The sequence below is a fragment of the Macrosteles quadrilineatus genome, unplaced genomic scaffold, assembly GCF_028750875.1.
Source record: "Macrosteles quadrilineatus isolate MER2022 unplaced genomic scaffold, UCM_ALF_1.0 Scaffold_1__1_contigs__length_201487025, whole genome shotgun sequence".
Lineage (NCBI taxonomy): Eukaryota > Metazoa > Arthropoda > Insecta > Hemiptera > Cicadellidae > Macrosteles > Macrosteles quadrilineatus.
The window spans coordinates 66,003,476-66,021,063 of NW_026542594.1; the positions used below are offsets into that span (position 1 = coordinate 66,003,476).

Genomic DNA, 17,588 nt, shown 5'->3' on the forward strand with positions numbered 1-17,588 from the left:
GGTAGCTTCAACTTTTCTGGTAATGATCCAAAGAAGTAACTTAAGTTTTATCACCAGTAAAAAAAGTAGACAATCATAGCTACTATGAAACTCACTCAAAAATAAGCAACATACATTATACAAATCACGTTTTTAGTTTGTTCAAACTCAAACTAGAGTATTGCGGAAAATAAACTTTGGTTTATACAAAAAATGTACCTAAATAAACTATATATGGTCAGACACATTACCTCTCTCCTGGGTATTGGGATTTGTCCTGTATTCAGAGTTGGTAGAGAGACAAGTGACTTTGGAGGGGAAGTCACACTCCTGAGTGCGAGGGTTGAACAGAGTGCCTGGCGAACATGATTGGATCACCCCTCGGCCCTTGAAACAGCTGATGAACCTCCGACAGTCAGGGGCGTACGAGAACTGACCAGTGGCTTTGTGTGGACACAATGGCTGCTTGTTCTGATTGAAACAAGTATAAACAAAATTAACTGCATTATCTGAAATATGTCAGATGAGAGATTTGAGTGAATAGATAGCTAATATTTTCCTTAATTCAATTCAATTCAATTATTTAAGATGGGGACGCCACTATGTGCGTATTTTAACCCAAATATGAGTGAAGGATGAGTGTAGGATGAGTGGCGCGATCTTGTAGTCTTGTTAGTGACTAAGGCCGACATGTTCCTTAGACACAGCTGTTAATTAATAGCCCTAATTAGATATACCTAAAGCATCTTATAGTTGGGGAAATTAGAAACAGCAAGTTACTGGCTGCAAATATCTGCCAGTTTCACTTACCTTGTCTATAAGGGTACCTAACGCATATGCGCAAGTATTTGCAGCCAGCAGCTTGTGATCTCTATTTTCCCCATCTACACTCCACTTTATAGAGTTTTGATTTGCATAGTGCATTGTTATAATTCATGTTAAAAGAAAACTGATCCCTAGAAATGTTTCCCACATGGTTACTGCATTTTTCTAGAGGATAACTAAATACTCCATTTAGCCCCCCTCTCCTTCTGCCTATCCTAAAGGGTACAATGACCAAACTAATATTGTGAGTATCAAGAACTATGAATATATGAACATAATAGTATATCATGTGTATGTACTGTAGATGAGTACCGATCTTCTTTATTGGCACCTATGTAATATTAAAATCAATCATTCAATCAACTCTTGAAATTAAGTCGGCAACGCACACCTAGGCATACATTTTAAACTGAATATGTATACAGAGAATGGAGACACCTGGGTAGGTTTGTTACAGGCGTCTTTTGTTTAGAGCCTAAGGAAAGTGTGATTCATTGTGACTCAAAATCCCATCTCTCCTTCCCCAGTAATACAGTAACTACACCCTCTGATTTGGCGGTTCTTATAAGAGTATGATGATGTGATGCAGTATCAAACTACAAAGCTCAAAACACAAGTTATTGATGACCCACTCTAAATTAGCTCAGAAGTATACACCATACCTTAGTAGCCTACTGATTACTAATCAATTGTCAATTTTTAACATTGCGAGTGTTTTATTGAGCTTGATGATAATGATGTGAAATAAATGTTTCCTACTACAACGAATAAATTAAAATTTGTTAGTATTGATCCAATATCCTGAACTATTCAATCTTCATATTCAATTATTAAAAAAATAAAAAAAATAAACTCATTCTATAAGCAATGTTTAAGAGGAATTGTTTTGCCTATACAAACCGTTGACAATGCTGCAGGCAACTTTGGTGCGCCTTCAGCATTGCTGAGCTTTTGAGGGATTGGTCTTGATGGTTGTTCCCTATTAGACTCAGTAACAGCAGGTGTAGCAACATAATCTCTGGTGCTAGCAGCAGCAGGTGTAGCAACATAATCTCTGGTACTAGCAGCAGCAGGTGTAGCAACATAATCTCTGGTACTAGCAGCAGCAGGTGTAGCAACATAATCTCTGGTGCTAGCAGCAGCAGGTGTAGCAACATAATCTCTGGGTGAAGTCTTCACTCCTCTGGAAGGGTACTCGGGGCGGGAAGGCCACGGCAAATTTTCTCTGTGCCTTGGAGGCTTTGTAGATGGTTGTTCCAAGTCATAGATCTGTTAAGTGTATAATGTGTTTCTTAAGTTTTAATATTTACAATTACTACAACGTTTTGTTAAGACATTATAAACCAACCAACTGATTATTTGCGCCCGGTTAACCGTTTGTACTGGCTACCTCTTTGACATAAACAGCAGGGAATTGTTAAAAAATCAGCTATCTCTATAAACCGGTTTTCTTAGTTGGCAAAATTACTCCATTTTCCGCCACGAGCTCAACATACAAGAGTCAGATATTGGTGTTTCTCTTGATGCCAAATTCGGCAGGGACCGTATTATGCAGCGAGATGCCAGACAGGCAACTGCTTCGGCAGAAGTAAGACCGTCACCCCGCAGCGTCATAGATTACATTCGGCGGTTTAATGTGCATTGAAGAATTATGGTGGTTTTCAGTCAGGACAGTAGATTTGTGATAACTTTATTTTGTTTGATCATTTATAGTTTGGTTATTAAAAGATCTGAAGTATAAAATTCACAAAATTGCACTTTAGACTAAGACATGTTCAATTGGTTTTCTTGCCATTTAGCAAGTCAAAGAGAAGTAAATTTTCTTTGTCTGAGAACAGACAATTAATAGAACTAGTTGTGTAACATGAGATTATGTGGATTGCCGCAAATCCACATTTCAAGAATGCTTGAAAAAGAGACAAATTTTGGATATTAGAGAGCTAAAAACCAACTTCTAACCAACTCTGCAGTTGAATATCTGTTAGGAGCTAGGAAAACCCGCCTTTATCCACTGGCTGTCTTTTTTATGTGTATGGGTCAGCAGCCATCATGGTGGCTTTTCCCATCAGCTCTGCATGTCACCATTTCAATGAAAAGTATTTAAATTTCAATGTTGCCCATGAGGTATCACGACCAAGCAGCCAGCAAAGTATACACCATTTTGTATACAAGACACATGTTTTTTTTTTTTTTTTTACCATGGCTAAAGGTATTTAAAGTGTTGAGAGTGTTTTCTATATTGACCAGTACCATCCCCATCCGAGTGGCATAGACAAATATGAACATTTCCGAGCAGCTAAACAAAAGACTGTGGGCAGTACAACTAGCTACCCGGATCAATTAAGACAGCCTAAAAATATTTTACGCCACACTACATCATTTTGACGAACTTCCCACGCAAGTATTTAGTCCAGAAAACAGCTGTTTGCCGCCAGCTTAATCAAATGGGGTTTTATTGCGTACTACTGTACTGTATGAGTTTTACCGTTTTACCGGACACCAATCAGCTGATTATACTGTATTTGCGTGGCAATTGGTGGTTATAAACAAAAACATAACCTCTCCATAACCTCTCTCAGAGGTTATGACTAGTGATTTTTAGTCCTTTAGGTGGTAATATATAAGGATTTGTACGGATTAAATAGTATGGCGTAAACTATCGTACGTAACTCGTCCAAAATGTGTGTACCGGACTCGTATGGTAATCCCGTACTCAACTTCGTCTCGCACGGGAACGACCTAACGACCACACTCATCCGGTAAACACTTATTTTCAGGACTAGTAACGTAAAAACGTAATATACTATTTCCAATCACTAAGGGTTTCAACAGTCAACTAGTCAACAGTTGATCAACAGTAAAATTTTCTTCAATTATTTTTTTTTTTCATTGATGTTATTTTAAGAGCAAGATTATAAAAAAAAAATCAGGGAATGATCTAAATGATTAAGATGATATCTGTGTTTAAAAAAACAAGTTACAATTATTTCTACCAGTAATCAGAACCAAGAAGGCTATCAGATTCATTTTTATGGAAATCACATAGAAAGCCATATGAATCTTATGATGTCATGAATTAACATCATCAGGATATTTAAACTGTTTTATAGATTATCTTGTATATAGATTATATTTATATATTATAAGACACTGGGACGGTGGCGTCGTCCTGTAATCCATAACTACTAGGAGGTCTCGAATTGTGGATATTTATAGGCATGCACTGTGGATGTGATACTCCCTGGATTAACGTCCGCACTAGTGAGTAGGGCCTACTACGACTATCTGTAGTACTATCCTGATAATTAGACCTATTCGTTAATACCAAGGAAAAAATGTGGTTCAGAGTCCACTATAAACTGTAGGTTCCTTAGTTGCCAATAGCTGTAGGGCTTAGTAGCTAACAAGACCACAAGATCGCGCCACTCATCCTACACTCATCTCCATTCATACTTGGCTTAAAATACAACACATAGTGTCGTCCCCATCTTAAATAATTTATATAATTGATATAATCTTTAGGTTTTATGTTGAATTTTCTCAGACATTTTCAGTGGCGGATCTAACACAGTCACAAGGGGGGGGGGGCGAACCGGGGGGTCTGGGGGGTTCGGGGTCACCCCCCCGAAAAATTGGTGTAAACCAAGTCTCCAAAATGGCAGTTTTATACCATTTCTTTGTCCTAAGTTAGTGTGACAAATTATTTTACGCAATGTGTATGCACTACTGTATTACATGCAGTAAAAAAAAAATATATTTCGAATGCCCAAGGGGGGGGGCGGTCGCCCCCTTTGCCCCCCTCTGGATCCGCCACTGGACATTTTGTTCTGAAACACATTGTTGCTAAAGAATAGCAATTAATATTATAGCTAATTTAATATAGGGGTGGCACGGTAAGACCTAGATCGAGACCGATTTACTTTTTCACTTCGATATCCCCAAAAGATCAAAAACTCTATTCGTTCAAACGTTTTTATACATACATACATGGGGTGTTCATTAAAATGATTAATTTACACCATTTTATAAATTAAAGCGTTCATGTACAAGTAAAGGTCACAGAGAAAATCAAAATAACAATACATTTAAAATTTCTATGTTATTCTTATGGAGTAAAGCAAAACTGTTGTGGTTTGCTTGTTTATGGATAAATTTTGATGAAATTTGGCAAATTTACTTATTTGATCCAATAGGCCTATTAACTTATAAACATTTGATCAAAATACGCTTTTTACCTTCCCCGTAGCAGCATACCTAAGTACTCGATAAATCTAAGGAAATTGAAATTTATAAGGTATTGAAATTTGCTTAATTTGCAGGTTTGCCATGGCAAGGGTATTACTCTATCTTGAACGTTTTCGTATTTTTGGTATTTAATTGGCTCGATGGGCTGTTAATTAACAGCTGTGTCTAAGGAGGATGTCGGCCTTGGTCACTAACAAGACTACAATACCGCGCCACTCATCCTACACTCATCTCCATTCACACATTTAATACATCTTAAAATACCTACATTTGTATGGTCCCCATTTCAGAATAAAGTATAAAGTATTGGTGGATTTAGTTGTATGATGAACCTAGTGGTCAATGTGTCACCTTTTGGGACAGTCAACACAAAAGCGAAGAAATGTATGTAAAATTGTTAAAACCCTCCGAGTGTCATGCGTCGCTGCAGCGACGCGTAACGCACTTTGTATAGTGTCGTGCGTCGCTACAGCGACTCGCGAACACTGTTTACGGCGAAGGCTCTATGACTAACTGAATCGGACTGTACTGGATTGAGTTAGGTATCGTTCTTTCCGTAATATTCTAAGCTTTCTCCAGAGGTCTGTCTCTAAGCACTATTCATTTTAGTTCCGAAAATATTGTAGCAGACAGCTGACTGAGCTGACGTGCGTGTATTTGTAAACAGCTAGGTTACCCTCGGACCGATGACTGATGTGTTTTATTACATTTATCATTGTTTTAGTGTTAAAAATCAAAAGTAGTGATATACGTGGTGCATTATAAGAAGATTTAAGTGGTTTTGAAGTGCTGGTTGATGATCCTGAAGAAGTAGGTAGTGATATTGATGTAAATTATCAGCCAGATTCCTAGCTATGGTTGGGCTATGCATTCTTAGCTAAACGCTATGTACTGAAATCTGTTTTTTGCCCATAACTTATTTATTTGCAAATCTACTTCCTTATATTATTATATATTTGTAATCCTCATAAAATTTAGAACAAAGTGGCTATTTTCAAATATTTATAGGCCTATAATTTATACAATTTCATTGAGCGCAAACTTATTTTTTTTTTAAATTTTCAAAATTATACATTTTTTTTTACCTAAAAAAAATTTTTTTTAAAAATCTTCCTTATGTTTTATATATAATATTGAAGCCCAAGATTTTCCAAACAAAATGGTATATAGAACAGTATAATTAACATTGTTTTTAAGCTTCTCAGATCAGTTTTAATAAAACCTTGCAAATGAGCAAAAAATAGGCTGACATTAAGGCCAAAACACGTGACACTCGGAGGGTTTTAATGTCAGAAAGTTCAAGTTATTTTGCACATTTATCATTGGATCCTACTAATATTGTATATTTTAAAAATTAGTCAAACTTAAAAAAAATCTTTTGCCTAATCTGAACTAATATCAACTAAACTTTTTCTTGCTTGTATTCTCACTCTACTGTAAATTATGAGGACAAACAATTACCAAATTTAAAGTAAAAAGCTCAATATGATGTTTAAGTTCATAATAAGATGACTCAGACTTTGTAAAGTTTAACCTTTCACAGCTTTTACTTTTTATAGCTTTTTAGCGAATTTCCCATATAAGGAATAAGCTATTAACATAGTACTCATGGTAAGGCCTCTGGACCCGGGACCGATTTTATTTTTCGTTTTGAGGTCCCTAGAGGCCAAAAGCACCATCTGCTCAAATTCATTTATATATATATGTGTCCGTTAGCGCGATAACTGGATGAAAAATGATCAGAGTTTGATTAAATTTGGTACAAACTATTAGTTTTTAAAGGGTTTTTAAGTTTAGTTTTAAGGCAGTGATTAGGTTATAGTAAAACACCATTTTACTTGAGAAGATAGTCTCTATTTCTACTAGCAGAGTTGCCAACATTACAACAGTGAAAAAAAATACATTTTTACATTACACAGAGATAACTATTACATAGGCCTAAATTGATAACATATAGCCCAACAATAGTTTATCCAACACACTCCCTTAATGTACAAATGTTTTTTTTTTTTACAAATACAGAAAAATAGTGTTATTTTATTAGAACATGATATTATTTTACATAAGAAATTGTTAAGTACCTATCATGTTAACAAATTATAAGTATGAAATTGACAGTAGGCTGTTTATTTATTTTTCTCTAAAAAAAGATTTGCCATTTAAAAATAGTATGCTAAGTAGCCTGCATGATTTGTGTAGGCTAAATTATGTCTTTACACATTACTTAATAGCTGACTTGTAAACTTTGAAAATTTTGTGCTGGACAAAGGTTTTGTGAATATGTCAGCCAATTGGTCCTCTGAGCAGCAGTACTTTAAGTCAAATAGTTTGGCGTGAAATTGTTCGCTCACAAAGTGAAATCTCACATCAATATGCTTACTCTTTCTGTTCATTTGACCTGATTTGATGAGTTTTATGGCACTTTGATTATCAACATTCAGGGTGGTTTTCACAGTTTTTTCGGTCAGTTCTGTGATTAGAGTCTTGATGTATTTTATTTCCTTGCAACATTCAGCTGCAGATATGTACTCAGCTTCAGCTGTTGATAGAGCAGTTATTGGTTGTTTTTTTGAACTCCATACAATTGGTGCACTTCCTAACAGCAGGACATATCCGCTTGTACTTTTTCTATCCTTTACATCTCCTGCGTAGTCTGAGTCACAGTACGCTTGAATACTTAGGTCTTTAGAACTTGTTGAAGGAAAAAATATTCCTTTGTTTTTTGTTCCTTTGAGGTATCTCAAAGTTCTCTTGATGTTTTGGACATCCTTTTTTCTCGGATTTTCGGTAGAGCGGCTTTCAAAATTAACTGCAAATGTCATGTCTGGTCTAGTTTTATTAGTCATGTAGAGAAGGCTTCCTATAGCTTCTCTATAAGGAAAGTTAGTTTTTCCATCTTCATCAACAATCTTAGTCTGTTCTTCTAAGGGAGTAGGTATACTGACTTACACTCTGTCATATTAAAGTTGTTGAGTACTTGATTTGCATAGTTTGTTTGACTGAGATAGATGCCTTCCTTTTTCCTGGTTATTTCCATTCCAATATACATATTTGGATTCTTGTTAATTGTCATCTCAAAATTAGTTCTGAGTTTTTCTAGCAGGTCTTTAAGTTTATTTTGATTTTTCGCCATTAAGATGCCGTCGTCAACATGAATAGCCAAATAAAGTTCATTTTTAATATCCTTAAACAGGCATTGATCGGTTTTGAGCTGTATTAGTCCTTCATCTTTCAGAAATGAGGTTAACTTCTTATTCCACTGACTTGGAGCTTGTTTTAAACCGTAGAGGGCTTTCTTGAGTTTGCAAATTTTCCCTTGTTCCTTAAATCCTTCTGGTATCTTCATATAAATATCATTCTCAATTTCCCCATACAGGAAAGCAGTCTTTACATCGAAGGTTTGGATATGTAAGTTTTCTTGAGCAGCTAGTGAGAAAAGAATTCTTAAAGAAGCACTTTCCACAACTGGACTGAAAGTATCTCTAAAGTCCAAATTTCCTTTCTTCTGTTCACAGCCTCGAACTACTAAACGGGCTTTATATGTCCCATCCTCTTTAATTTTAAACACCCATCTACTTGTTAGTATTTCATCATTTTCATTCAATTGTTTTTCATCTATTATTTCCCAAGTCTCATTCTTCTCTAAGGATTGTTTTTCTTTCTTAATGGCCAATTCCCATTTTTCTTTATCGCTACTAGTCATACATTCATTGTACGTCAGCAGAACTTGGCCGTTTTCATATTCTTCTTCATATCTTGAAGGTCGTTTCATATTTATTCTTGGTCGCAGATTGTAGTGTCGTTCATTTTCAATTTCTTCATTTATATCAGGCCTTCCAATATTTTCTTCTTCTAGGTTTGCACCTAGTTGGTTTTCTTGATCTTCTCCTTGAGTTTCATGCATGTGTTCTTCTCTTTCTTCATCTTCTGCAGTTTGTGTACAATCTTCATCAGAAAAATTATTTTGCATCTGTTTTATTTTAATTTGTTCAGAGTTTGCATCTTTGAAAATCACATCTCTAGAGATAAATATTTTTCTTTTTTCAGGATCCCACAATCGATAGCCGTTCATTGCATATCCGACAAAAATAGCTTCTTTACTTCTTGCTTCCAATTTCTTTAAATAGCCTAAGACTTTTGCATAGGCTACTGTGCCAAATATTTGAAGTCTTGAAAGGTCAGGTTTTCTGTCGTACCATTTTTCAGCAGGTGTTGTATCTAGGTTAACAGTAGGGCTTCTATTAAGTAGGTATGCAGATGTTAAAATAGCCTCGCCCCACATTTCTTTATGTAGATTAGAGTCAAAGATCATCGCTCGAGGCTTTTCCATTAATGTGCGATTCATTCTTTCGGCTGTTCCGTTGAGCTGGGGTGAATAAGGTACTGTGTAGTCTACGACAATTCCTTTGGATTTGCAATACTCTTTCAGACCACTGGCAACATACTCACCACCATTGTCGCACCTTATTTTAGAAATTTTAAGATTGAAATGAGCTTCTGCTTCATTTACATATTCTTTTAGGTAGCTAAACACTTCACTTTTACTTTTTAATAGATACACCTTACAAAAATGAGAGAAATCATCAATAACAGTTAAAAAATACTTTTTACCATCGTGAGTCAAGGGTTCAATCGGACCGCAAAGATCAGAATGTATCAGTTTTAAAGGTCTAGAAGCTTTTACTCTAGATGTATTGAAAGGATTCCTTACTTGCTTAGATTTAATACAAATATCACAAAATTCATCTTCACACATATAAACATCAGCTGGAATGCCATTACTAATTTTTGTCAACTTTTTCATATACGGAAAACTGATATGACCTAACTTTCTATGCCATTCTAAAGCTACTTCATTACGTGTAGTAGGGCTAGTGTTTGACTTTATGATTACCGGTACATTGGTTTGTTTTTGGATAGGTTTTACACTTTCTGTATCAAAAGGTTTAGGCCTACATTCATTTTGATCAAATTTGCTTAGGCCTACAGTAGCGACTTCATTTACACTTTCCGTTAACTGAACTACATACAAACCACTTTTATTTTTACACCCTTCTAAAATGATAGACTTATCTTTGAGAACTTGTACCTTGTTTTTTGTGAATAATACTTCGCCACCGTTTTCGGTAATTGCATTGACAGACATTAGGTTATTACTTAACTCTGGTACATAAGAAACATTTTTTAGTGTACATTGGTCAGAGTCAACATTTCCTACAGCAATTTGCTGCATGCTTTGATTTTTCTTTGCAACAGAAATACTTTTAGTACATGATTTTACATTTTCTAAAATAGAAATATCATTTGTCATGTGATTAGGGGTACAACCACTATCAATAATGAAAGATTTGGTATTAACGCTATCGCATAGGTTAACACAATCGCCTAGTTGTGTAGACTTGTTTGTTGGCAGATTTACATGACTCAGAAAAGATGTTTTACAGTCATCTTTAGGTTTAAATTTAGATTTGTTACGGAAAAAGCAATTCTTTTCAGAATGGTTAGTTTTCTTACATATATTGCATGCTTTAGGCTGCTTATTTTTCAAAAAACATTCACTTTCTACATGATTAGGTTTCTTACAGTATGAACAAAATTTTGATTTTAGGCCTACGTTAGGACAGTTTTGACGAATGTGTCCTGATTCCTTACAAGAATAACATGTTACAACTCTAGGCCTACCTTGAGATTTGGTTTTAAAAGCTACTTGCTCACAGTCACTCACGGTCTTCGCCTCTTCTTGCAACAGTCTAGCCTTCAGGTTCTCGAGGGTTTTCTCGGTTGCACTGGTAGAATCCCACGCACTGGAGAAATGTTTATATTGGTCTGGAAGGATACTCAGGATCTTTGTGAGTAGCATCGTGTCGTCCACTTTTTGGTCAAGTCTGTTAAGCTTAAAAGCAATGTTCTGTATGTAGGCTATGTTTGACATCATGTCCTTTTGAAGATCGAATTTGAAGTTGTAGAATTCTTGCAATAAAGAACACTTTTGCTGTGTCGTATCTCTTTGAAAAAGGCGTTTTAAAGTGTCGTACATTTGTTTGGAAGTGTCACAAGGCACTACATGCATTTTAACTGATTGGTCTATAGTCATTATTATGATGTGTTGTGCTTTTGCATCTAATGACTTCCAAGCCTTCTTTTTCTTATCATCTTCTTGATTATCCAAAGTTTCTGTTCCATCAACAATATCCCAGAGATTTTTGGACTTAAAAAGAATTTTAACCTCGAAGTCCCACATGGTGTACGATTCGACGTCCTTGAGTTTGCCGACATTGTTCAGTTCACTTTCACTCCCGGAACTCATGATAACTTTATTCCTCTTTTTCACAATGGTTTTAATGTTTTTATGGTTTTACTATATATCTGGTCCCATAACCTATTAGTTTTTAAAGGGTTTTTAAGTTTAGTTTTAAGGCAGTGATTAGGTTATAGTAAAACACCATTTTACTTGAGAAGATAGTCTCTATTTCTACTAGCAGAGTTGCCAACATTACAACAGTGAAAAAAAATACATTTTTACATTACACAGAGATAACTATTACATAGGCCTAAATTGATAACATATAGCCCAACAATAGTTTATCCAACACAAACGTGTAAACCTACATTTATTTGAACGAGTTCGCTAACCAGCATAATACAACCATGGGAACAGGGGTTTATGGGGGTTTTATGGGGTAAAAATGGAATTTTCCCATTTTTTATCCTAAAACAAAAAACTTCTTTTTAAAAACGTTTTGTAGAGCTTAAAAAATTAAATAATTTAGTATATTGAAGCCCTGTTGTATGCCTAATGGTCATGGAAAACATTCAAAAAGAGTGTAATTTTAAATTCTAATGTTATTTTTATGGAGAATATGATAACTGTTGTAGTTTACTTCTTTATGGATATCTATATCTATAAAAGAGGAACTATGTATGTATGTATATATGTATGTACCTTGTGGACTACGAAACCGCTCGACAGATTGTAATGAAACTTTCAGGCATTACTAAACATTATTCAAGAATGGTTTGTGTGAAGTTTGGTGCAGATCCGTCAAAAGGGCTCCGCCCCAGAGGGTTTTAAGGGGTCCAATGTCAGACTTTTGGAGCTACAATGTTTACAAATAAATATAATTTAAAAGCAGATATTTACTTTCACCAACTGTTGGTTTTAATAATCACAAAATTCTGTATTAGTCATGATTTGGAATAGTGCCACAATGTTTCCACAGAATGCAGCACAGAAAACTATTTTACTTTTAGATAAGTCCAACTATATTAAACCACAATCGCAGCACACCTGTGCACTCAACGTTTCAATTCTCCCCTACTGTATTAAATATGTAAACATAAAACATAAAAACCTTAATCAAAGTAAAAACTTAATTTATACACCTAATAAAAAATATATAAAGATATAGATTGTAAAGAACAAATTACCATTTAAAATAATAGTTGTTAGCGCAGTAACGTACGCCGGGTAACTGCTAGTATATTAATAAAATTTATTTATTTCATCCTATACTATTGACGTATGTTCAAAAAACACTGTTTACCTTCCCCGTAGCAGCAAACCTAATCACTTGTTAAATCTAATTTTATTTAAATTAGGAATAAATATGTCTTATTTATGGAAATATTTGAGTGAAAATGTAATCAGACAAGTTGAAATTTGCTTAGTCTGCAGGTTTGCTGCGGCGGGGTTAATCTTATTTATTTATTTTCCAATAATCACATAACATCATATTCAGACAGGTGATCCGTCATTGTTACAATATTTTATAGTCTCTATTATACTAAAATTATTACTAAAATAAATTTCATATGCTGAGCCTTAAATATCTACACAGCTTCCATATATTCCTCCAGTGAGAAGAAGGCCTTCTCCAAAAGAAAGTTTTTTAACTTCTTTTTTAATTTAGGGAATGAATCAGTGTCCCTAATTGAAGAAGGTAATTTGTTATATATTTTTGGGCCATGTACTGAGGAGATAAATGGAATACTTTAAGTCTGTGTTGAACTGGTTTTATATTTTTTTTAATCTAGTGTTGTGAGGATGGGCATGTTGATCTTCCATGAATGTGTCAAAATCACTTTTAACCATTAAAGCTAGTTTAAAGATATAAGAACTATACAAAGTAAGAATTTTAAACTGAATGAAAAACTCTTTACTGTGAGTAATTCGAGACACTTTCGCTAAGACTCTAACTGCTCTTTTTTGGAGGATAAAAATTTGTTCGGCATGACTAGAAGAACCCCATACCGTTAAACCGTAATTCATAATGGAAGAAAAATAAGCGTGGTATACTGCTAATTGTGTGTCTAAATTTGTAGTATGTCGAATTACCCGAAGAACAAGTATAGCTGATCTGAGTCTCTTTGATAGATTCTTAATGTTTATTTGCCAATTAAGTTGCCAATCTATATCAATTCTACTAAAGCTTTTGATACACTGCAGTTTGATAAAATATTGATAGCACTCAAGGACATAGGAATTTCTGGCAGGTTTTTAGAATGGTTTAGAGACTATCTGAAAAACAGAAAAATTATTGTAAAAGTGCATAGTACATTTAGTGAAGAGGCAGAACTTTTTTCTGGGGTACCTCAAGGAAGTATTTTGGGCCCAATCTTATATATAATATATGCAAATACACTCCCAAAATATATAAAAGAAGCCACGGTTTTTATGTACGCTGATGACACTGCAATTGTTGTATCAAACAAAAATATAATAGAGGCAGAAAAAAATATGCAGAATGCTGTTAACAACCTTTTAGAATGGTGTCATGATTATGGATTGGTAATAAATGACAAAAAGTCCAAGGTCATGCATGTGCATTCACCTGCATTTAAATGTTCTAATGTAAGCATTACTTACCATAATTTTGATTGTTTACATAATCATACTTACTCACTTATTCCAAAAAGTTGTCAATGTAAGAGTTTAGAGAATGTGCATGATTTTAAATATTTAGGGGTTCATGTTGACCACAATTTTAAATGGGATATACATGTTAATTATGTTTGTAAAAAAATCAGATCATGTGTTTGCAAAATTTTTTATTTAAAAAGTGTCCTGCCATTTAATGAGCTATTGGTGATTTACCAGTCATTGTGTGAATCAATATTAATATTAATATTAATATTAAGATATGGTGTGAGAGCATGGGGCAATGCTTCAAAGACTTCTCTGAGGAAAATTGAGCATCTGCAGGAGCAAGCGCTCAAATGTATTGTTCCAGTGCACATTAAGCAGTTACCAATTATAAAGATTTTTCATTTTGTTAGACTGCTACCTGTTAGTAAGTTATATATTTTTTTGATATCCACTGATCATTTATTTGATGACAGCTTGAAAATAGTCAATAATCACCCATATGATGTTAGAAGGAATTATTATTTTGTACCAAAGCACAGGAATAAGTATGGAAGTAGAACACTTGAAGTTTTTGTTCCCAAATGTTTTAATAACCTCACAAATCATATGGTTTTTGCAAATAGTTATAGCATGATTAAACATTATTTAAAGGAACATGTTTGGAATGATTTGTTACAATTTTAATTTATTACAATTATGCATTTAATTTATTTACATTTTTAGTTGAAGTTAAAGTAATATATTATTGTTATTTATTCCAATAGTTTATTTGTTATTGTTACTGTTGAATTTTTACAGATATTTGTGTCTTTGTTGTCTTTTTTTTGTTATTAATTACTCAAGAGACAATTAAGAACTTATAAAACTGCATGCTACTGATTCTAACTGACAAAACTGTATGGTAAATAAGAAACAATATTTTTAGTGCAGACAAACCATTTGTGGTTTTTGCACTTTTGTATCCTATGTATTGGCAATTATTGTGTAAATAAATTTCTTGATTGATTGATTGATTGATAATTCCAAGGTAATTAACTGAGTTTTGAGAATATATTGATGTTTGGTTTGAATTTACAATGTCTCTATTCTCATTAGCAACTGAAAAGTGAATTAGTTGTGTCTTTGACACATTCATAGATAGACCATTTACTGTGAACCAGTCCCCGAGGAGTTGAAACTCATTAGTAATTAAGTCTTGCTTAAAATCCAATGTTTTTTGTTCGGTGCAGATTAAAGCAGTATCATCTGCATATTGAAAAGTATGCATTTTTGTAACATTACATAAATCATTTACATAAATTAAAAATAAACAAGGTCCAAGAATGGAACCTTGAGGAACTCCGTAGGGTGTGTAACCCCACTCTGACTTATATTTGGTTTGGCATTTCTGTAATATGATTCTTTGTTTACGGCTTTTAAAATATGAAATGAACCATTTTAATTCCACATTTTTTATTCCATGTCTACTTAATTTTTCTAGCAATATACCATGATCAACACAGTCAAAAGCCTTGGACAGGTCACACAGCACCCCTATTGTGCGCTGCGACCCGTCCAAGGCCTCCGCAATGCAGTTAATCATCCTGGTAATAGCCTTTTCAGTACTGGATTTTGAGCGGAAACCAAACTGAGATGGATTTAGTAAATTATTTTGTTCCAAGTAATCTGTAAGTTGAGTTTTCACAATTTTTTCAAAAACTTTGGAAAAACAGGGCAAAAGAGCAACTGGTCGGGGTTAATCTTATTTACAATAAATTTGTCAAACTTACCCCTAATACCAGTGTCACAAATCCTATAAACACAATGATGCACTTAGAATTCATTTTTCACTCAAATTACCATATTTCACAACACATATATTGCATTGGGAGTAGAAACAGTCTAAATAGCTCAAGGCAGGGAGTATTATTGAGAACATATTAGTTATCTCCTAGTGAGGTCACAGTGCAAAGGTTATGTAGCTGAGAATATCAAAGGAAATCTGCCATTACTTCATTAAGATATAAACATATCAAGTGATTCATTCATCAGATGATCTGGGATGTTAGATACAAACAATTCCTTGGAAATAAGAAAAAAACTAAATAAACATATTTGTCATAATGATTTAGTGTGAAATAATGTAACATTATTTCACACTAAATCATTATGACAAATATGTACTAGGGTTGCTTTCAGAAGGTGAAAGCCAGTTGAGCGGAACAAACGTGATTTGATATTTGTATAAGTAACTTAATGTAAAAAAGTCAATAGATTTATTTACTAATGGTTTTATCGATTAAAATTCACATCTACATTCCCCACATGTCTAAATTAAATCAGTGTTCAATCTGCGTTTTATTAATAAGTGTAATAACTTACTGCACCGTTGATGTAATTCAACATAATATAACCTGTGAGGTATTCGGTATTATCGGATTAAATATCGATTTCGATGCGGTTCGATATATGGCTTATTAAATCCTGATTTCTAACATTGGCTGTTTCTAATCATCTGGCAACACAATAGGTTCCCAAGAAAGTAGTCACCGGTCCGTATCCCTCCGCTCCTTGTTTATGCTCCGCGCATTGAGAAAGTAGTTCCATATATTTTCTCGATTTGCAGTGAATTCCGCGCCTTAAAAAAATGTTTTAACGGTATTTTCTTGTTTATTAAGATCATAGAAATGGTTTAAAAAAGTTTAAAAGAATAGTCTAGAAAGTTCAGAAATACCTTATGATTCTCTTGTTTACATTTTTCTTGTAAACAAAAAAACCTGTCATGGCTACTTTAGTCCCATTAGCCTAATGTTAAAAATTGGAAATTTTAAGTTTGTTTTAAATTGCATTAACTTAGCATTATCTAATTGAAATTTGTTTGTTTAAAAACCATCTCACTATCTAAGTAATTTTGTTAAGTTTGGCTGAAATGCGTTCAGCCGTTATTGAGTGATGTTTCTCTATTTGTTGCATTGAAGTTGATCCCAAAGAGCTTCGCTCGCTCCGCTCAATTAATGTTCCTTGAAATATGAAACATTCTTTAACCCTCCAAGTGTCCATAGTTTAGGCCTTAATGTCCACCAATTTTTGGCGCAATTGCAAGGTTTAATTAAAACGGATCTGAGAAGCTTAAAACAATGTTAATTCTAATGTTCTATATACCATTTTGTTTGGAAAATCATGGGCTTCAATATCATACATAAAACATAAGGAATATTTGTTTCAAAAAAAATTTTTAGGTAAAAAAAAAATTATTTTGGAAAAATTGAAAAAAAAAATAGGTTTGCGCTCAATGAAATTGTATAAATTATAGGCCTATAAATATTTGAAAATAGCCACTTTGTTCTAAATTTTATGAGGATTACAAATATATAATAATATAAGGAAGTAGATTTGCAAATAAATAAGTTATGGGCAAAAAACAGATTTCAGTACATAGCGTTTAGCTAAGAATGCATAGCCTAACCATAGCTAGGAATCTGGCTGATAATTTACATCAATATCACTACCTACTTCTTCAGGATCATCAACCAGCACTTCAAAACCACTTAAATCTTCTTATAATGCACCACGTATATCACTACTTTTGATTTTTAACACTAAAACAATGATAAACGTAATAAAACACATCAGTCATCGGTCCGAGGGTAACCTAGCTGTTTACAAATACACGCACGTCAGCTGTCTGCTACAA

The 17,588-nt window shown here is 34.0% G+C and overlaps 1 protein-coding gene across 1 annotated transcript in view; it reads right to left on the reverse strand.

The window, feature by feature from the left end:
* The window catches only part of LOC128983440 (uncharacterized), a 104,741-nt gene extending 88,931 nt beyond the window's left edge, over positions 1–15,810 (reverse strand). Inside the window, exons 1-2 of the mRNA XM_054402733.1 lie at positions 15,685–15,810; positions 231–450 (exon numbers count right to left, since the gene is read on the reverse strand). Of these exons, the coding sequence (XP_054258708.1) occupies positions 231–450; positions 15,685–15,738 (274 nt within the window). The 5' untranslated portion in view covers positions 15,739–15,810. The remainder of the gene's footprint in view (positions 1–230; positions 451–15,684) is intronic.
* Between the last annotated feature and the right edge of the window lie 1,778 nt (positions 15,811–17,588).